Source organism: Centrocercus urophasianus, unplaced genomic scaffold, assembly GCF_019232065.1.
Source record: "Centrocercus urophasianus isolate 14NV4802_14NV808 unplaced genomic scaffold, USGS_Curo_1.0 seq_16, whole genome shotgun sequence".
NCBI classification, from domain to species: Eukaryota; Metazoa; Chordata; class Aves; order Galliformes; family Phasianidae; genus Centrocercus; species Centrocercus urophasianus.
The window spans coordinates 27589596-27611480 of record NW_024884711.1 but is presented as its reverse complement, the minus strand read 5'-3'; the positions used below and the strand labels follow the sequence as shown (position 1 = coordinate 27611480).

At 40.0% G+C, this 21885-nt stretch overlaps 1 protein-coding gene and 1 long non-coding RNA gene across 2 annotated transcripts in view; one reads left to right on the top strand and one right to left on the bottom strand.

Annotated features, from left to right (window-relative positions):
• The window catches only part of NMT2 (N-myristoyltransferase 2), a 26838-nt gene extending 7019 nt beyond the window's left edge, over positions 1-19819 (top strand). The window contains exons 2-12 of the mRNA XM_042816673.1: positions 606-741; positions 6282-6426; positions 8333-8451; positions 8550-8641; positions 8748-8864; positions 9239-9409; positions 10695-10803; positions 14374-14544; positions 16614-16781; positions 18818-18955; positions 19155-19819. Of these exons, the coding sequence (XP_042672607.1) occupies positions 606-741; positions 6282-6426; positions 8333-8451; positions 8550-8641; positions 8748-8864; positions 9239-9409; positions 10695-10803; positions 14374-14544; positions 16614-16781; positions 18818-18955; positions 19155-19175 (1387 nt within the window). The 3' untranslated portion in view covers positions 19176-19819. The remainder of the gene's footprint in view (positions 1-605; positions 742-6281; positions 6427-8332; positions 8452-8549; positions 8642-8747; positions 8865-9238; positions 9410-10694; positions 10804-14373; positions 14545-16613; positions 16782-18817; positions 18956-19154) is intronic.
• Positions 9848-21885, bottom strand: LOC122159267. Its single transcript, XR_006168423.1, has 3 exons — positions 21807-21885; positions 13949-14040; positions 9848-10587 (listed from the first exon to the last, which is right to left on the bottom strand). It is a non-coding gene; the product is annotated as an uncharacterized LOC122159267 (long non-coding RNA).

Genomic DNA, 21885 nt, shown 5'->3' with positions numbered 1-21885 from the left:
ATTCCTCCAAGCTCAGTTGAATTTGTGTTTCTAAATGTCTTCGTCTCCCCAGGAAATTCCATCCCAACCCAGAGTTAACTGTCCTTGAAACACGGCAGATGGAATTTGTGGTTACAGGGTCTTGGGACTTTTATCTGTCCCTCCAGCAACCGCTTGTAGAAGCGTCGGAGAACTCTTGCTCTGCTGTAGACAACACTTTAATGCACCTTTCTTGCTTGAAGTCTTTGGCCCAATTTTTCTGTATGAGTTGCTGCTTTCTGAGAAAACAGTTCATTAGGCTGGTGAGTCTCCTGCCTGCACGTGGGAATGGTCGTTTCATGTTTGAGCTGAGGCACTTGCAGTGTATCGCAGTTTCGCACTGCTGTGTCAAAATGCCTGCTTGTGCTGGGTTCTGAGTGTCAAACAAATGAGGAGGCGCTTGCAGGAAGCTTTTGGTGAATACATTCTCGGTTCCCCCCACTTCCTTTCCCCTGCCTTGGCTGTAAATTCAAACTACTGTTAGATTTTTCTCATAACACTGCTGATTTTTCCTTATTTAATCTTTATGAATTTTAAGTTTCGTGGTATTGATTTTTCTCATTGCACATTCTCTGAATTTCTGGCAGAAGTCCTGGAGGGGATTTGGGAGCAAAGAAGAAGAAGAAGAAACAGAAGAGAAAAAAGGAGAAGCCAAATTCTGGAGGCACCAAATCAGATTCTGCATCTGACTCTCAAGAGATTAAAATTCAGCAGCCTTCAAAAGTGAGAGCCTTGTCCTGTTTCAGTTTGTGTGTGCTTTCTGTTTCAATTTTTTAATCTGTGTGTTGATTTTTGTAAAAGAGAGCTGGTGTTACTGCCTTAATGCACCTGAATTAAGGCAACTCTCTTCAGAAGGGAGGTAAGTCTTGATGTTGGCCGACTGCATGAAGTTAGCCAGAGAGTTGTAACCACAGCGGTTTTTAACCACAGTGTTGTTTCACAGCAGTCAGAATTCAGGCTTTGTAGCAGAGAGCCTTAATCTGCACTGGTAATGATTTAAGAACATTTTGCATTTGAAGAGTTGCCTTTAGTTGCCACCTAACAATGTTTAGTGCAGCTGCAGTTACATGGACAGCATACTGCTATCTCTTGCAAGCATCAGAAGGAGGAATGGACAAGAAAGCTCATGCTGACTGTATGCTTCCTGTGCTGTTCTATAGCATTTTACACTGACACATACACACAGATAGCTAAAATCTTATGCTCAGCCAGGCCAGTCCAGTCTTCAGCAAAATCTAATTGAAGTGAACGTGCTTTGTTAACCAGCCTTATTTGGGCAAAGTAGCAACATACCATCTTGCACAAAATGCAGTAATCTCTAACATGGAGATACAGACTGAAAAAACTTTTTGCCATCTGAAAGGTCTGCACTGTAAGTAAGTTTGCACAGTTACTTGAGGGGATATGCAGCCTCTGTGGGCTTTTCTGCATACTTTTGACTACCAAGTTCAGTTAAAGTAAGTTAGTAATGTGCATTGGTGGCTTTTTATCATATCTCCAGTGAAATCTGAGCCTGAGAACTGAGGTTTATAACATGGTGATATGAAAGTTCATGGGCTACTGAGCATGTTGATGCAGTTAGGTTTGCTTTATCAGATTAATGTGAAAGAAGTTACGCTAACTGTACCAGTAAGACTTGTCACTTATGTTGATATTTTACCAACTAATTTTTGGGAAGAAGTTGTGCTCTGGTTTGTTATCTAACAGATGGATTTTGTGTTGTCCCTCTGGATCTCCTCTGTGTCATACCCATTGCTTTGAGTGGATACATTTCCCACATGGGACGCTTATGTATTTGTGGAGTGATGTTATATAGTCTCTTGTCTCACTGCATGTTTTGATGTTGTTTTTGTATGAAGTATGTGGCATGAATTGCTCATGCAAGAAGACTGCAAGCAACAGCCAAGTAATCTTACACTCTTTCCTAGTGGGAGCGGGGTCAGTTTTAATATATAATTCATTGTTGTGGTATTGTGAGAGTTCCTAGATCCCCTGCTGACCAGATTTATTGTTGCATTAAAAGGAATCTGCTTCATTGCATCTGCAGGGCACTAGTCCTCAGCACCTTGCAGTTTTGCACACAGTTTCTGTAACACGCATTGTAGTTTGCAAACGTGGGAACTTATCCTTGTTACAGTGATGCATGTAGTGATATTTCACTAACACAACAAGTTTAGCAAGTTTGTTAGAATTATTAAAGCTTTGTTTTGTAGGCACACAAGGGATGTCTCATGCTGTACCATAACTAAGCCGTATTACTGCCCTTACAGAGTTGCCTCTTTTCTGTTCTTGCAGATGCACCAGTGTTGGTTTGTTCCCCTTTCTGTTCATTGTTTCAGGTGTAGCAACCTCATTAGTAGACAGGTTTCTCTGTCTTGGACAGCTTCGGTGTTTCAGATTTTTTTTCAAAAGCATCTTAGACTGCTGGTTGGTCAGGGTGAAGAAATACATTTTTAAGTATTCTAGTGATACTTAGATTTTATGTTCCTTGTACTATGTGAAGGATGAAAAAAGCATACTTAGCGTTTGCTTGCTGTTTGTTGAAAGGAGCTCTGCAAAATATTTCAGAGGAAAGTGATGTCTTATACTTGGTCTCTAGGAGAATATACACAAGATCCTCAGGTAATATTCAGCAGGGCTTCTGAACTCATTGACAGTTATTTTGAAAAAGAATTTTGAGATGAGCTGAGTCTGTAAACTGGTGTACCAATCAGCAGATGAGAAAAGCAGAAGAGTGAGTCTCCTCTGCTTCTTCCTCTCTCATCTGTGATGCTGGACCTCTTGAGCACTGGCATGAGTGTCACCACAGCAATAAATGCATGTTAGCTGCGTGCTTAAGAGACTTTGCAGAGTCTGTTCTCAGTATTAGCCCCAGGGATGTAGAATTCCCACACTGGCTCAAGTGAACTGGCCGGATCTCTGGTACTGTCAGTGATTTGTAGTCACCAGTGACCTGCACAGCATTCAGTCATAAAATAATTTAGCTTGAAAGGGACCTCTGGAGATCTTCAGCCCTCCTGCTTAGTGCAAATCCAATTAGGTGAGGTTGTTCAGGCACAGATGGGTTTGTATGGACTCCAAGGATGGAGATTCTACAGCCTTTGGGGGCAGCCACTTCCACTGTTTGATCATCCCTGTGGTTAATATTATTATTAATAAATCCTTATATCTAAAATGGAACTTGATCTTTTTCAATTGTGTCCATCTGCAAAGGCTTGACTCTGTCTTCCTTACATCCTCCAATTAGGCAGCAATAAGATTTCCCACTCTCTTAGCCTTTGTTCAGCCGCCTTCTTGAGGGTTGCATTCATGTGCTTCAGACCCCTCCTTGGTCTTGGTGGCTCTCTATTGAATTCGCTGTGCTACATCAGTGGTTTCCCTGTAATGGGAAACCCTAAACTGTTACGGTCTCAAGGGTGGGAGATAAAGGGGAAGGCTCTTGTTGGTACAACCCAGTATGCAGTTGGCTTTTTTGCTGTGAGAACAGACTGTTGGTTCACGTTCGGTTCTGCCCACCAGGGCCTCCCAGGTTCTGCAAAGCTGCATCCTAGCCGGTCAGTGCTGGCCTCTGCCATTGTGTGGGCTTTGCTGCATTTGCTGTAATCTTTCAAGCTTAATAGAGAATGATCTTACAATAATACCAGCCAGCTGCTGAAGCACCCTCAGGTGCATCCTGCTTATCGTCACAGGCTTGTGCTAAATAACCCGCACTGAAGGGTCCCTAACTCACTCTTCAGTTCTAGGTAGGGAGAAACTTGGGCTCTGCCACAGGGCCAAGACACAGAAGATCTCAAGTTAGGTCCTGTCACTAAAACTGGGGCAAAAACTGGAGCGTACCTCAGCTCCATTGCACTACACTACTTTATAGTGCTTTCTTGTGCTGAGAGGAGATGTTTTCCTCACACTGGAATTAAAATTACTCTTCTTTCTCATTTGTGTTGAAACGCTGGGAATGCTTTTCTTGCCTTCCATTAAAGGAAACCAAAAGGATTTCCTCTCAACTTCTTGAGAGGAAAGGAGATTTCTCCAGATGTCTCAACCCACGTTGTGCTTAGTACAGAACACAAACTTTTACTTCCCAGTGCTAGTTAACATCCTGGAGTATTGCATCCAGGTCTGGGGCCCCCAGTACAGGAAGGATGTGGAGCTATTGGAGGGGCTCCAGAGGAGGGCCACAGAGATGCTCAGAGGGCTGGAGCACCTTCCCCAGGAAGACAGGCTGGGGGAGCTGGGCTTGTTCAGCCTGGAGAAGAGAAAGCTGAGAGGAGACCTCATTGCAGCCTTCCAGTATTTCAAAAGGGATTATAAAAAAGGAGGGGAATCACCTTTTACAAGGGTAGACAGTGATAGGACAAAGAAGAATGGTTTTATGCTCAAGAAGGGAAGGTTTAAATTGGATGTCAGGGAGAAGTTCTTCACAGAGAGAGCGGTGAAGTGAGGTGCTGGAACAGACTGCCCAGAAAGGCTATGGATGCCCCATCCCTGGAGGTGGTCAAAGCCGGGTTGGATGGAGCCCTGGGCAGCCTGGTCTAGTGCCAGATCTGGGGGGTTGAAACTTGATCCTTTGGGTCCTTTCCAACCCAAGCCGTTCTATGATCCTTTTAGAATTTAGTAACTTTTTTAGATCATTTTCTCCTTAATCTACAAAAAGATTAGACTTAAAATATCTAAAACATACTGAATAAATCAGCATTGATGTGTGATTACTTAATCTGCTGATAAGAGTTTAGAATTTATCTAGCAGAGTTAAAGTGTTTGTATCAGGCCAGCAGGAAATTGTCAAATCGATTTTTTACTTAACAAAAGCACTCTACATCACTATAACTTGGATTGGAGAATGCAGTAGGATTTTTATGCTTCAGTGGCATTGATTTAGTTTGTTGAACTACATGGAAGTGTGTAAATATGCTAGTTGACAATTATTCAGATGATGGGTGTTAAAGCGTGCTCACAGGCCAAAGTTAACCACATTTAAATTAATGAAAGAAATTGCATAACATTTAGAGAGCACATGTTTTTATTATAAGTAGAAAATGATGGCCTGCATAAGCTACAGGCCATTGCAGTGCTACTTCTTAGGTGACTGAGGGCACTGAAGGCAGTTTCCTATCCAAATCAAGCTTGAACTTCATTATTACACGTAGATTATGGTGGTTTTTCAACACAAATCCTAGTCAGAAAATGAAATACTGAAATAGCATTGATGTTCAGCAAGAAAACATCAGGCTTCAAATCTTTATCCAGAAATATGTAACGTTTTTCAATCCATTTGAGACTGTTCCATCAGGTATATTTATTCCACTGCAAAGTCTGGGAAAACCTGAGCATAAGCATGCTGCTAGTATGCTCAACTTGTCGCTTGGGAGATGGTTCTAAAAAGAGAGAGAAGGAAGAGAGGGAGGGATGGAGGGAGGGATAAGTTCCTTTACAGTTAGAAGTCTGTTAACATTATTCCTCTGCAATTTCATGTGCAGGTAAAACTCTCATTGTAGTTACGCTTACTCAGAATGCTCAGAAGTCAGAGTTTAGGAGCTCAGATCAGAAATGCCGAGCCTTAGGCTTTTGTTTTTCAGATAACTCTCAATAAGATTTTTCCACTTTTAAGTGGAATATTAATTTATTTTACATCTGCTTCTATAACATAAAGTTGTCTTACGTTATGAGTGTTGGTAGTAGTGGTAAAATGGTGAACTTCTATATGTTATGCAATGCAGTAAGCTGCCTACTATAAAATTCAGTACCTAATAGAAGGCAGATCCAACATAACTAAGGTTGTAATGTGGATATTTACAACAACAGCGCAACTGAAATATTGAGCCATACTGATCTTAAGTGATTTTTAATCGAATATATATGAGGAATAACTTCAAATATCACTGTGTAGTGTCTTTAGATTGTTAGATATCAAAGCTGATCTGCTTTTTGCTGTTTATTCTATTTTACTATTGGGAGAGAAATAAGATTTTATTGTGGTACTGGCATCGTGGCCTAATGCTGCAGCTATATGTGGTACCAGCACTGAATTTTCACAGTCAAATGCAAAAACTACTCAAAGTTGCTAAGTGTTTTGTGAAGCTGCTTGTCTCCTTCGCACCTCTCCTTCCCTCCTCCTGCTGCTGAAGATAATACCAAAAGTGACCGTGGTAAGAAGAGCTTATGAAAGAATACAAAAGAGTAAAGCAAATGCCCGCATTTGTACAGTGTTCTAAACGAACAGCATGTCCAAAGTAATCTTACCCTATTCTGTCTGTCTCCATGTGCAGAATCCAGCCATTCCAATGCAGAAGCTTCAAGATATCCAGAGAGCAATGGAGTTGCTCTCTGCATGCCAAGGTCCAGCAAAGAACATTGATGAGGCTACCAAACGTAAATACCAGTTTTGGGATACACAACCTGTACCAAAACTTAGTAAGTTGAACTGGGCTTGGGCGTGTGATCTTGAAAGAGTGTATACCAGTTTTTAAAGTGGGTGTTAGGTTGGACTGCATGTGAGTTCCTGAATCTTTTGTGTTGTTTATGTGGAATTATTGATATTCTTTAGGTGAGTCATTGCCCTTCAAAATAATATGCAACAAAACACAGTGTTGATGAATCTCATTCTGGTGTTCTCTACAAAAATGCTACTGCAGTAATGTTCCTTTATATGTTTTAGGTCTGAACTCTTAAACAACAGAACACAAAGAGAACAAACACTTCAGGGCAAATAAAAAAATCTATCAAGTGGTGATGGGAACGAACTTTTGTTCAATTTATTTTCCCTGTTTGTTTTTTTTTTTTTTTGGAGGGGGGGGGGGTGGAAAGGAAGGAAGGGATGTGTGTCATAGATCAATTTGCAGTCATAGTGATGGTGACTCTCCTGGTGCAGGTCACAGTGTTTCCATGCAGCTTGAAGTGGTTAGTGATGCCTCCCTTGTGCCTGAACTCTTCCACTGTTCTTTGTTCATCTGTTTCTTCCGCAACGTGCACTACATTGGAAACATATTTTCTGAGTCCCTTTTGGAGAAGACAGCTGCTTACTCTTGGGTTTTGTTGTTGTTTTTTGTTTTGTTTTTCCTGACTTATTTTGTCTTCTCCTTTCACTTTTTTCAAGTCAAGCTGTTCTATCTCTTTTGCCCCAAAGAAACTTGGGGGCCCCGCAAGTAAAGCAGGAGCTGTCATTCTGTTCTGAAAGTTTGTCTCCATGGCATTGGTGGCCGGTGTAGAATAGGCAAAAATCAGTTGAGTGTAAAGCACAGGAACACTTTTCTCCATCTGACCAAAGGGCAATGTTTCACATTAATCCAGGTCTGTAGCTCAGACTGTGTTTTCTCCGACTTCCTTGCATGGAGAAGTCCAGAGCAGAGTGCTCTCCACTCTAAGGATGGTTTGTTAGGGCTGTTGAGTAGAAATACACTTTGCTGAATTAGGCTGGCAGAGGTTCTGTTCAGCAGTCTTTTTGAATTGCTTCTTGATTCTGTTGTTGAATTTTATTATCTTTTTTAGCTTAATCTGCTGAATGAATGTGATGGCAAGTCTTCATTGTTTGATACACAGGTTACATTCAGATGGAAAAAGAATCTGTTGATTCAAGAAGTAGCTGTAGGAATCTTGGCATTAAATTAACTTCAGAATCCATCTGCCTTATAATTAAGACTGTTAGCAAGAGATCCGTTATTGTATAATACTAGTTTGTCTGCTTTATAGTGAGACAGCTGATACTTCCAAAATTTATGTGAAGATGCTGGTAGTTCTGACCTTCCACATGAGACAGCGAGCCTTAACTACTTGTCAGGATTGGGCATTACTTGGGAAAAGTATGTACCATGTTTGGTAGGTGACACTCCATATGAGAGGAGCAATTTCTTTTTAAGCCTACTGTTATATTCTGATGAACTAGAGTTGTACGTTAAGGTAGGAGAAATACCCTTTCATGTAGGATTTTAAGATTTTTTAATCCTATTCTTCCGGCATTCTTTACAAGCCCTGGCTTTGCAGTACTGCTGGTCCTTACAAGTACTGCTGAGCTCAGACCCGTTCAAGGCAGTTGTAAACAGGATCCGTCGCTCCTTAGCTGTCAGTACGTTTCTCATGATGAAACCATGGATTTCATAGCTGGCCAAGCACCATGTGTGTGCTGATAAACTGGTGTCCCCTATTATGAAATACTGGATGGAGTAGTTCTATGGCTGGCTGTAGAAACTGTGATGAAGTTAGTAGTTAATCTGAATGCGGGTTATAAGAACTGAGAAGTTCTTGAGAGTTAATGGGGAAGCTAGCAGTGTAACTGTTCTTTTTTTTTCTTCTTCTCCTCCCTTGCTTTTTCCTCCTTCAAAAGACGAAGTCATAACTTCTCATGGTGCAATTGAGCCAGATAAGGACAATGTCCGCCTAGAGCCATATTCTTTGCCACAAGGTTTTATGTGGGACACGTTGGATCTTAGCAATGCTGAAGTTGTAAGTAACACATTTATTATATGTACCTAAAATCACTGAAATATATTCTGCTTGATGTGTGTGGATAAGCCTTTTGCTTTTCTTTTTTTTGTTTTCAGCTGAAGGAGTTATACACACTGTTAAATGAGAATTATGTAGAAGATGATGACAATATGTTTAGGTTTGATTATTCCCCTGAATTTCTTCTGTGGTGAGTGGCAAGTGCTACATTCTGTTCTGGCTGGAGTGCAAAGGAAGGTGTTTTTATTACATCTTCTCAGGCAGTAATTTGTAATTATTTCTGTCATCGCTTCTAGGGCTCTGCGTCCTCCGGGCTGGTTACCGCAGTGGCACTGTGGGGTTAGAGTGTCTTCAAACAAAAAGCTGGTAGGATTCATAAGTGCCATCCCTGCAAATATTCGTATTTACGACAGGTAAAACACACCATTACTTTCATATTTGTAAAAAATAAAATTTTTAAGTGGCAGGACACAAATCTTAAAGCTGGCATCCACTACTGTGGAGAACTTACAAAGAGGCTCATTAAAATTTTTTTAGGGAATGGAGTTCTGCAAACAGCTTGGATGCTGCTTTGCATAACATACAGTTTTCCACTCGTGTCACATTATCAGATTAATATTTGTTGCAGTCATAATTTGACACAGGCTGATTTATCTGTACATCAAGTTCTTCTATTACGATATGGAAAACTAATATTAAGTAATTGAGAATATGCAGCATGCTGTTTGTTTCTGTCAGTAGTATGGGTTTTTTTTTAATTTATTTTCTCTCTATAATGTCCTTTTAGTGTGAAGAAGATGGTAGAAATCAATTTTCTGTGTGTTCACAAGAAACTGAGATCTAAGCGGGTGGCACCTGTACTGATTCGGGAAATAACCAGAAGAGTAAACCTGGAAGGGATTTTTCAGGCTGTTTACACTGCTGGAGTGGTGCTCCCCAAACCTGTGGCCACTTGCAGGTAACCTAGGTGATGTTCCCAATAAGATTGGTTCCTGTAGTAGTCATTCTAAGTGCATGCTGTGTAATTGCCTACTGTGGTAATTTTGCAATGGTAGGTAGCTCTGCATTGCCATGCTGCTTTCTCACTCTCCCTTCCCAAAAAGACAGGGAGAGAAAATATGATGGAAAAAAACACATGGGTTGAAATAAAAAAACAGGGAGATCCCTCATTAATTACTCTCATAGACAAAACAGACTCAGCATAAGGAGATTAATATAATTATTGCCTACTGATAGCAAACTATAGCAGTTAAAACTGCAGGCCAACTACAGACTCTCCCCCATCCATTCATCCATCCTCCTCTACTTCTTAATATCTTTTCAGAGTGAAATCTAATACTGAGTGTGTTTATTGTACCTTGAATAGATTAATAATGTTTCTGTTGACCTTCTGGTGAAAGCCATGCTAGCAATGGCAGCATTGTATACCTGTGTTTATCAAGTGGCCTGTTTCCCTGCTGAGATGCTTCCCTGTTGATCTGGTTGCTTGCCAAAGATGGCAGAGCATTTCTGGGAATTGTGTGATCTGCTTTTATCAATGCTTTCATCTTTCGTGGAGAAAGGAATTTGATAAAAATGGGAAAACTGTCACATGAAAATAGTTGTATGTTGTAAAGTATGATTTCATTTGCTTGGAGGAGATTTTATTTCTGCTGGGAAATGTTCTGTTTCAGTGGTATCCTTCTGAGGACAGAATACTCATGTATGAGCCTTTGGGTTTAAATTTTGTTCATACGTATCAACACCAGAGATTCTGTAACCTTCTGTAGGTAAGGATGGAAAAAAAGCCGTTCTGTGTTAGAGTAACCAGGGACGTTCTGTTGCACTATGGTCTGCAGGGAAGAGAGCCTTCACCAAACTGCTCAGTGACTGAGTAAAGAGGGACCTCTGTTTTTAAGCTTTGAAAACTAATCAATAAAATAAATGTTACCTTGTAAGCATGAGAAGATTGGTGGGGATATGGCAGGTACTGGAATGTCTAACCCTGGGGTTACTCATTCCAAAGGAGATTAGATCCAAAATGTGGTGATTGCAGGCTTGTTTAACAGCTGTTGCTTAAGTGTAGCTTTCCTTTTTTGTTGATTGTTTTTGTTTGTTGTTCAAACCGCCTACAGACATCAGGTCAGTAAAGGCTGGCTAGGAAATAAATTTGTAGAGGAAGAGAAGAGCAAGAAATTAGAGAAATGGATGCAGGTAAAGCTGACGCTTGAAACACTATCTAATCTCATGCATTTTATCTCCAGGTATTGGCATCGATCACTGAATCCCAGAAAATTGGTGGAGGTGAAATTCTCACACTTGAGTAGAAACATGACTCTACAAAGAACGATGAAGCTCTACAGACTTCCTGATGTAAGCAGTATGTCTTCTAGAGAATCCCCACAGTTATTGGGAGGCCCAAAATAACCTTCCATCTGTCTCTGACAGCTCAGGCTTTTGTGCCTGCAGAACATGGAAAAACAGAATCTTTTCTACCAAGCAGAAATAAGGGTCTATACTAAACAGAAGAGACTATTCCTGGAAGTGTAGGTTTATGTGTGGAGAAAATACAAATGTGGACTCAAAAGTTTTAAAAAAAAAACAAAACAAAACAAAAAAATTAAAAAAAACACAAGTAAATACACACAGAAACCTTGACTTCATAAACACATGGGATTGAGTTGAAGGTGCATAAGATGATTCTAGGTATAATTAATCTGATAAAAATTACTGCAGTAGAAAATTAACAGCTAACATTTTAAAATTCTTAGAAAAGTCCTCTAGAAAGTTAGTTGAGTACAGCTGGGATTGGTTGGTTCTACTCCAAGTCACAGCTGTTTCTTGATTGTCAGAGAAAGTTGTTCCTGTGCAATGAGCAGGCTCAGCAAAGGCTGCCTTGAATATTGTGTTATTTGCATGATGTGGCCAAAAAAAAAGTGTTCTGGCATAGCTAGGTTAGTTAAAAATATTTTTTCCATATTTCTGCTAATAGCTAGTCTGGCAAAAAGCCTTCACATGTATTTCCTTGACAGGAGAAGTCACTGTAAATAGTCTGAGATGAACTATTGAAAAATCTCATTGCTGTAATAACCTACAGAAACCAGCCTAAGCTATATGATTGAAAGCAATTTCTTTGCTTGTAGAAGCTACCTTTCTATTTGGAGGGATTTGCAGACTATCCTTTGGACCAGCGCCATATCAAGTAAACCTTTTTGATGTAAACAAACCCTCCTTTTAGGCTTAAAGGAAAAAAAAAAGTACTTTTTTGTACTTACAATGTACTTTGTAATGATTTATCTGCCTTTGGAGAATTGTTTGTTTATATTTAGCTTGATGCTGCAGGCTCTGTTGTTACTGGCCCCTGTGAGTAATACATTAAGCACTCCTCAGTATGAAGCACGTGCCATGGCTTGATCTCAACTCCTGCTGCTGTCAGTGGGACTCATTTCCTGTGTTGCCCACGTGCTACCTATGCCTGCATGTGTGGGTTCTCCCTTGTGTGCAGGGCAGCAGTTTTCAGAGCTTACAAATTAATAACTGTATTAATTAGGTTTTAATCTTGGAGAACTAAATATAGCTTTCATCAAATCTGAAGATGTTTTTAAAAGTCTAAAATGTCCCATAGACAATTTCAAATATAGGTTTCAGTAGCAACATCAGTACTGTTTCTCATGGAAACAATACAGGGTAAGAATAGCTTAAAGAATAAGATAAGGATCGTACGAAGGTCAGCCATAATCCAAGGGCTTTAGGACTCCTTATACCTCAGTTGTTTGGTTACTTCTATATAGAACTTGGGAGATTCTTCTATGGAAAATAAAGATGTATCTTTTTCATAGAATCACAGAATGAGTTGGAAGGAACCTTAAAGCCCCCCTGCTGTGGGCAGGCTTGACAACCAGTAAATCAGGCACTAGATCAGGTTGCCGGGGCCCTATCCAACCTAGCTTTGACATTTTTGTTAATGTTTATTGCTTAGTTTTTGTGCTTTGGGTTCTGCAGAGTTTCTTTTCCTGTGGAAAGGTCTAAGTGCTTTTGCAAATCTGTATTTTCAATCTAAGGTTGTTATTATAAACAGTTATGTCAGACAAATTGGTTCATTCTGGACAAAGTGTCCTAAAATAAAAGCTTTCTGAATTCCTAACCACCACTTTAATGTCCCTCAGCACCAGTGTTTCTTGCATTCTAACCTCTTTTCCTAGAGTCCTTGAAATATCATTGCCACTGGGAGCTTATCTCCCTTTAATAGGAATTAATCAATCCTAATCACAAAAAGTGGGAACTGGAAAGGTTTTCTGAAATAATAGAGGAAATACAGTAATTTCATCATTGAAGCATCACCCTAATTGAAGACTGTTTGTGCATAAACCTACAGGTACATTAAAAAAGTAGGTGGAGGTGGTATTCAGTCTGTTAAGCAAGGAGTTTTCTGAAAGGGAGAAAATTTGGCTGTGTTTTGAATAAGGACAGGAGTGTGTTTGTATATCTCTGACTGAGCTCCTGAGCTAGAATACTCATGAGGGAATATGCCCAAGGCAGCTCAATGTTTGGAGCAGAGAAATACAATTTAGCCCTATTCTGAAAGTTCTTCTCCACTTCTGCAGTTGTAAATAATCACTTAAGCTGGCCATTCTAAATGCTTCTAAAGATGTTCCAGCCCAACTGCTTTTTGTCCCTTCATGCTCCAGTGTATAGCTTTAGAAGACAAAGGCTTGGGGGGGGGGGAGCAGAGATTAATCTTTCATGTTGTTGTTCATAAGGAGGTTATGAACAAAATACAGTATATAAAAGGGTAATTCTCCTTATGGATTCAGAGCACTTAAAATTCTTGAGAAGGTGATGTGCTGTCACAACACCATCTCAGGAAAGCAGTTAGACTAAACCCAATATGGGACTGTGGCAAAATTTGCCTTAATTTTTCATCTAGCTGCTGAATCCCAGAGCATGTGAATAAAAACCTCCCCCAGAATAACTCCTTTTTAAGTGGGATGTAATCAGCTGCACTAATTTCAGGCTTCCAGTAATCAAGTCACTACCTGGCTGCTCTTGCAGTTGACTTTGCTATGATTAATGTGGTACATGCCCAACTATGTGGCTGTGACAGATGAAGCAGGATAAACAAGCTCTGAAGGAGAACGAGGCTTTCTCTTCCTGAATGGAAATAGTCAAGAAAGCTAATAAAAACTGGGGAGAAAACTTTAGCCACCTTTGCTCATTTAAAAGTTAATCACATAGTACCAGAAAGCAGTTTTTCCTCTTCCAGTGTTTACATTCAAGTAAACTGCAGAATTTGTTAAAATACCGTAACTTTTTAATTTCGGAAAGCTTGAAGTTATGAGAAGCTTTCCTGGTAAATTGTGGTTGGGTGTATATAGAAATTTGAGTTGGCAAAAGCAAGCTTACAAGCATTAAGAACAGGTGGAATTTTGTGTTAGAAGATTTCTAATTAAGCATTATCATTTGACTTTGGTTCATAGCTTGACTAATATTTTTAAATTTGAATCACAGGGGTTCTTACCTTCAGGTTAGCTTCTGATGTGTAAGTTGTTTCGTGTTTTATTTCTGTCCCTGGGCTCCGTGTAGTTTAGAAGAAGATAAATACTGATGGACCTGCAAAAAAGAAAAAATTGGAATTCAAATGTGTGAAGCCTGGGCTGTTGGCAGTAGCATCTCCTTCTCTGGAGAAATGAAGTTGCTTCAATATTGGAATATTAAGACTGAAGAGACTGAAGTGCCCCAGACTGTCTCAGTAATTAGAAGAGGGGGAATTCTGATTGAAAGCAGTCTGTAAAGTAGCATAATGAATTAGGTGGCTAGGGTAAAGTAGGCTAATAATGAATGCATTAGAGCAAGTGGAATGATTGTGCAGCCTATTTCCAGACCTTGCTGTGTATGCAGTTTTCCTTTCAACATCTTAACATTTATTTTTCTTTCTTACATAAGGCTACAAAAACTTCAGGTTTGAGACCAATGGAACAAAAAGATACTAAAGCAGTACAAGAATTAATCAACACTTACTTGAAGCAGTTTAATCTTGCTCCTGTGATGGATGAAGAAGAGGTGGCCCATTGGTTCCTGCCTCGGGAACATATTATTGACACTTTTGTTGTAGAGGTAAAACATTCCCTAACTACCTCAAGAACATGCATGTGAATGCTGCTTGTGAAAAATTATTATCAGCATCGAGTTCTTTGAAATGCAGTTGAGATCTGATCTCATGACTCCACGTTTTGTTCTTCATATTGCATTCTTATGGTTAGGAAGTGCTTGTTTGAATGTCATAAACTGCATTGCTCTTACAATTTTTTAAAGAAGAGTTTTGAAATCTTAAAATATCATTTGAGAGTTTTGGAAGTTTTATGTCAAAGAAGCTTACACATCTTCAAAAACAACCTTCCCACATTCTGTGTGCCTCCCTGATCCCTGTTACTTCTCTGGAGAAGTGACAGCAATTGTCCAATACTAAGTAATGGTCTTCAAATCTGCTTTTCTAGAAAAATGATTCAATGACTGATAAAAGGATTTGGTTTGAATTCGGTTTTGTTCTCACGGGTGTTGGATGTGTTTCTGCAATATGCCAGTTCAACATTTTTACTTCATTAAAACCAATTCTTAGCAACACCTGCTATGTGGGAATTGTATGCATTTTTTTTTATAGTCTGCTTCAGTAAAATATATATATATTTTTAAAGAATGTCTGTATGAATATTTATGATTTTGTGTGTGTGTGTGTGTTTGTGTGTTGGTGCTGTGGTGAATTACTGTCAGCTAGGAGTTCAGTTCTCTTCGGTTCCTAAATGATTATCTGCTGCTTCCTCCCCTCAGCCTGAATTGTTGTGACAGCACCTGTGAATAAGCAGTACAGGAGTGGGGTAGTGTCTGGATTGGAAATCCTCAAGGAGTGGTTGGAGGTAGCTGCGATTAAGCTAGTGGAGGAAGATTTTCCCCTTGGCTCCATGCTGTATCAGGTGCAGGCATCGTTTTCAGGGAGTGAAGTGCTTTGTTTGAAGTGATGAGGTTATTTCAAATGATCAGCAATGAAATTATTAAATTTAGGACATCTTAACAGAAGCTTCAAGTAGCGGTTGTCAGCATTTCCACACTGCAGTGTGAATTCATTCTGGAGTCTCAGCTGAATTTAGAAACTTAGTGCAGCTGGAGATAAGAGGTGCTGCTCATCAGTCATGCTTGTCCAGAGTTACTTTTCTTCTTACTGTGCAGTGGATCTAGTGCTCACTGGACTTCTCCATGGTCTGGTTTGATTTATTGCTCCTCTTCCGTTCTCTTCACCACCCTTTCATCTTCTGGGTTGCTTTTTTAATCTGTGTTGGTGAATTCAAGTCCAGAACTAAAAGAAGGCAAAGGAGACACACAGTTCTGGTGCTTGTGGACTCTTATCTTCATGGAGGAATCATGAAACGTGATCAGAGTGGGAACAGTGAAAGTCTGAGTGGCGTTCTTTGTGCTGAGCGTGTCAGTTATGACCCACGTGTTAATTATTCCCTATTGCATGCACTCTTGAAAATAGTTAAACTTCATTATGTTCATTAAATATTAGGCAAGTTTCTGTAGGATATTTTGGATTATTGTCTGGTTACCTTTTTTTAATGACTACTAGTTTTATTAGAATTTCAGTGTAATTTAGCACTGTTGTCTAGCAACAATTGGATTGGACTTGTTGATTAAAAATCTTGAGAGCTGATCTGAATATGCTTTTATACATGCAGAGTAATTATTTTCTATTTTTAGAAAGTTGAGAAAATGGTTCCTCCATGTGAACCTCATCAGGTTAAAAAAAATCATAAGAAAAATATGTTCAGTTGGGAGAACTTTTCTATATGTATATTTTTGGGAGGAAAGTATGTTTTGTTATCTTTGTTTATAGAAAGACAAGCTTGGGAAACAAATGCTTTGACCGTTGGTTGTCAAAATGTTATTGGTGTAAGAGAGCAGAAGAATCTAAATATTTGTGTCCTTTTCTGAAGTGACCATTTCTGACTGCAGTCTCACTTTGATGTATCAGTACATCCTTGTCAATGATTCCGTTTCTTCCATTCTTCAGCCAATCCTGTCTCTCACGGAATGTATGATGTATAAAATTGTGCTGCGTTGTACACTCAGTAACTGAGTGGTTATTTATTAATTGACTATTTTTGTTTGTTTGTTTTGTTTGCATTTTTTAGGGCTCAAATGGTGTTTTAACAGACTTCCTGAGTTTCTACACATTACCTTCAACAGTGATGCACCATCCTGTTCATAAAAGCCTGAAAGCTGCCTATTCCTTTTACAATATTCATACAGAGACCCCCCTCTTGGATTTAATGAATGATGCACTCATAATAGCTAAGTTGGTAAGTATTTTTCCTTCTGCTATTTTCATGAAAATATTCTCAGGAGTAATGGCAAGGTAAAAACTGGCAGTAATTTATGCTTTCCATTGCATTCTGTTCTCTTTTAATATCCACAGCTCACAGTGCATGTGATGAGACTAGTAGACGTTGAAATATAAAACACTGTGTTTGCTTTTCCTTTTTACTTTGAGTAATGTTAGCAAGTGACAAGTGCATGAAGATCAGAGCATTTGCAATAGCTTTAACTATGTAAGTATCCAAGAGCACACCGGTGGCCATATTCATTCAGTACCAGAAGAATGAAAAATATCACTAAAATCTTTTCCTTTGGAAGAGTTAACAAGTTCTAACAAATGCATTAAATGAACTGTTTTTTTCATTTCTACAAAATTAAAAAGTCTGTGCTCCAACTTTTATCTTGTTAAGAACTGCTGCCTGTAAAGTTAGATAGATGATGTCATGTAATTCTTAAGCACTGTTTTGTACGTGGAATAACTGGTGCATGATTTAGTTAAATGAAAGGGAAGAGACTAGAAGAGCTTCTAGACATAGGAATCATAAGGGTTTAGTGCTGTCTGATTAAACCCTTAATCATCGAGGTTCCACAGCAGTATGGCACAAACACCATGGTGCTGTAGTCTGTGGACAGAGCTGTGCAGGTCCCAGCACTCTGAGTGCATTCTCAGAGACCTATTTAGGCTGGCAGTTAACAGCACTGCACGTCCAGTCCATGGTATCCATTGCAGCAGCAGTTCCCAGCGCAGTGCAGAGCACAGCATGTGTTGTACTCCTCCTGCTGGAAGCTTGCCTCTGCCAGCTGAGGTACTGCGATGTTACACCTAGCAGATGACTGCTCAATGCAGGGAGATGTTAAGTGTGTTCTGTCTGACCCTGTTCAGAGCCACTGCCTGTCTGTGCTCCAGATGAGGCATAAGAATTTCTGCACCGATCCTTTATAAAGCCTGTGGACTGTGAAAGCTGTATCTGTTCAGACTTCAGGCAGCATGAAAGCAGCTCCATAGTCTTCATCTTCTGTCTCTCAGCCATGCAGCACTGCAGCTGAGCTAATGTGTGTGACATGAACTGCTTGCTGAGGCTTGTTTGAGCTATAAACAGTATTGAGTCAGGTAACTATTTGGCAAAGAGATCTCTTGGGTACTCACAGGCAATACAGAACCCCATTGCTCAGGCTCCACTGTAATACCAAAGGAAGTTTAAAGACAGGCTTTCAAAGGTATTGAAAAAGATGAAGATACAGGTGTTAGTATAGTTTTCAGAAGTGCCTAAGCATACTACCTATTTCTGAAAGTCAAGTGAAAGATAAAAAGGTTGGTCTCCAAATGTAATGTAGCATGGGGAGTTGAGTGGCTGGCCGTACAGCAGGCCACTGAATGGGTCACAAACCACGGAATGGTGTAACCACAAGGCTATGCTACCTTCCCACATCTATGTTTTTCTTAGAATGTGTCACATGATGCTTTTCTTTAGATGGATCATCATGCAGTGAAAATACTGAGATTAAATTGCCTGTGGATTTCCAAAGTACCTGTTTGGTCTGTCTGCAGTCATTAAGTGCCTGAGTACATTTGCAGGTCTGGCACTGGGACTTTCAGATGAGGAGAAGAGAGGCAGGAGAAGAGAAATGTTAGGTGCACTCCTAACCACAGCTTTTTGTTTACATGTACCTCACATCACTACCTTTGTATCAGGTCTGGTTAGGATGGAGTTTCCTTTCATCGTGGCAGCCCATATGGAGCTGTGCTTGTATTTGCAGCCAAAGCAGTGTTGATAACACACCAGTGTCTTGGTTATTGCTAACTACCCTCTTAGAGATCATCTTCAAGCAAAGCTGTGCATTACTTTCCACTGGGAAAATTTGTGTGTGCGTCTAATTAAAAAGAAAGATTTATTCCCATATCTTTTTTTTCCCAACTTAATTTGATTAGCCTCTTGGATATTGCTGTGTCAACTATGAAAACTCTCATTTCTGCGTCACTTGAAGCATTAAAACTTTTTAAATGTTTTGCTATTGCCAGAAAGGATTTGATGTGTTCAATGCACTAGACTTGATGGAAAACAAAACGTTCCTGGAAAAACTCAAGTTTGGGATTGGAGATGGAAATTTGCAGTATTATTTATACAACTGGAGGTGTCCTGGCATGGAATCTGAAAAGGTAAGGGATTTAAAAAAGAGCTTCTGAACTCTGCTAGGTATAGTAATATTTTAATCTACTGGCCAAAATGAGAAGAGTTTTAAAATAGCTGTTTTAATCGGGGACACTTAAGATCCATAATTCCAGTGCAGAAAACTAAGAATACCTAGATTTATTGCTGTACATAAACTAAAATGCCACGTTTCTATTCTTCCTATAGGTTGGTCTTGTATTACAATGAGGACACATGTTTCTAGAACTCTGAGGTCATCATTTGAATTAATTTGATCTCCATAACTCTTGGAATGATACTGTTCAAGAGGAGTTAAAGCACAACGTCAGTGATACTGAAATAGTCCATTAAACCTGAACGATGAAGAAATCCACATGTGACCAAATTTATGCATTTTCAGATAAATCAGAAGGTCCTTGAAACTTTTATTGTCCATGAAAAGAATAAAAGCACATTCATTTAAGTTTCAAAGCTTAGCTTGCACCTTGATGAGAAGAAGGTATTTTTTTTTCCACTCTGTAGAAAAGACTGTTTTGTATAAACTGAACTTCAGTGGTGGATTAGGGTACAAAAATATTTGCTATTATGTGGATGAACTGCTGCATTTCTATTTATTAAGTGGTGGTGTATGTTTGTCAGTGTAACAGAATGAAGGATACAAACTCGAGTATCTTTGCTATATTTACTTCACGTGGATATCATCATTTGGGGAAAAATCATGAAGTATGATACGTTTGTAGCTCTATGAAAGTCCTGGATGTCTTTTGTAACTGGAGCAGTATGACAATGTACTGGTTTAACTAGTGCATTTGTTTCTCCATGAGCAACGCTGCCAAATCAATAAAAATACAGATTTGTATTTTGATCTTCAATAGATCAGTGGATTGATTTAACAGTATCGCACTGTTCAGTGCAGGTGTTACCTATGTTGCCGGAATGATAATACGTTACTGTACTTAATTTACAGTTGTGGCACAAAACCTTAGTTTTTCCTCAGTAGAGTAACATCAGCCTGTGTGTAAAACTAAGAATTTTAGTAGTGCTATCAGGATATTTATAGTTTGAATGTTTTCAATGCTTCTGCAAAATTGCACATATTCCTTTGTCTACTTTGATTTCCTATGAGGTCTGTAATTCTAATGAAAAGTATCTCGTGTAAATACGTATTCATAAATTGTTCCTGGTAGTGTTTTTATCCTGACTGTGGAACAAGAAGTTTTGCTTTCTATGTGGCTGGTAAGCAGAAGAGAAAAGCTCTCAGTCCTTGGAAGCCTGTGTACTCTGCTTCCTGAAATGTAAGAGGGCTGATGTTTGTTGTTGGGTAAGCTGTTGTAACTCCCTCTCCAATGCTCGGCAACCAGAATGGCTTCTGAAGCACTTTATATGCATTCCAGCATAGCATTGTAGTTAGATTTGATAGCAGTCCTTTCCATTCATGGATGCTGCAGTAACGTGAGCACCAAGAAATTCTGCAGTAAGAAGCTGTTCTAGCTGAAAGTGCCAAACTGTGGTAGTGAAGCCTCTGTGCTGTGAGCATATTTTGAATGTGACTCAAATATCTCATGAAATGCAAATGTCTGAACTTTCCTTTTAAACATGCCTGTAATTCTTACAGCAAGTTCTGCTGAAAGATGAATTCTGTACCTGAAAACATCAATTTAGATGAAGATAATTTTGTCTGTTCTTCATAACTGCTAGCCCTAGCCACCTCCAAATAGTGGGGATTTTCCTCTCCCTTCCATTTTCCCTGCGTGAATGTTTTGTGATTTGGATTCTTCTTATTGTTGAACAGTGAGAAAATTCTGCCCTGGAAACAGGGATGATTTCCCTTCCTGTGTTACAGCTCTGTGCTTAAAGCCTTTGCTTCCTTCACATAAAGGAAGGGATTGATGGTGGTTTGTCTGCTCCCTTTGTGCTCATCAGCTCGGGCCTGGTGAATACAAGGGCTTGGAAGGGGATTTTTGGGACTTGCAGCAGTGGAGTCAGGCTTTGCAACTTTGGCCCTTCTTCTACCTGTCTGCTAATAGTCACAGGAGACTATATAGGTGAAGTTTTGACTCCCTGTGTGCAGCTTGAGCAGAATTAAGTGCCTGAAATAATTGTTGGTATAGATAACTGATCCCAATTTCATCAGACTTGAGTTCTTTACTCCCAGAAGGTGAGCAGCATGCTGGGATGTGCAGGAAGCAGACAGCAGGATGTGGTGTTCCTGCCTCATGCTAAGGACAGGTTCTCCCTGCTCCCCCCCCCCCACCCCCGCTCAGCGTGGCCGTGCCCTGGTGAGGAACAGCCATAGCCTGGCAGGCTATAATGCTCCAGATGCACTCATTTTACAAGTGGAAGAAATGGTAGATGATTGTTTTTCTTTACTCCTCTCTTCCCTGAAATCAAGAGGCAAATGCCCACAGTCCTATTGTTTGGAAAAGTTGTTAGGCTGTGGTGGGACCAAGTATGCCTAGGCCCAAGACAGAACTGAATCTGGTTTTCTGGCAGCCTGGCTTTCTGCCTTCATCTCAGGCTGCCTGCCTGTGGTGGAAGGTGTGTGGCCCCTCCTCCCTTTTGCCATCTTCTCCAAAAAACAACGAATCCGAGGGGTGCAGATTTGTCTTCTTCTGGCTCCAGCTGCATGCGGACTATGGGAGAGGAGGCAGAGCCATGCTCCTGCTGAAGCTTTGCAGTGCTGTAACTATGACTGAAAAACTGCAGGCCTAGAGAGGATGAGGAAAGGGGGCAGCAGAGCTGAAGCTGGTGCAGTTCCTGCAGAAGACTCTTCACACAAGCGTTGCTTAACAGCTGTTTAACCCAAAAAGGTCTGTCCCTGCCAAGTGCTCAACCCTTATGGCTAGCCATGCTCCTTACCTCAAGTGCTTTGCTGAAGTATCTCAGCTTCAAGAGGATGTGAGTCTGTGGAGGGGACCCAAATCCTTTGGGAGAGCTG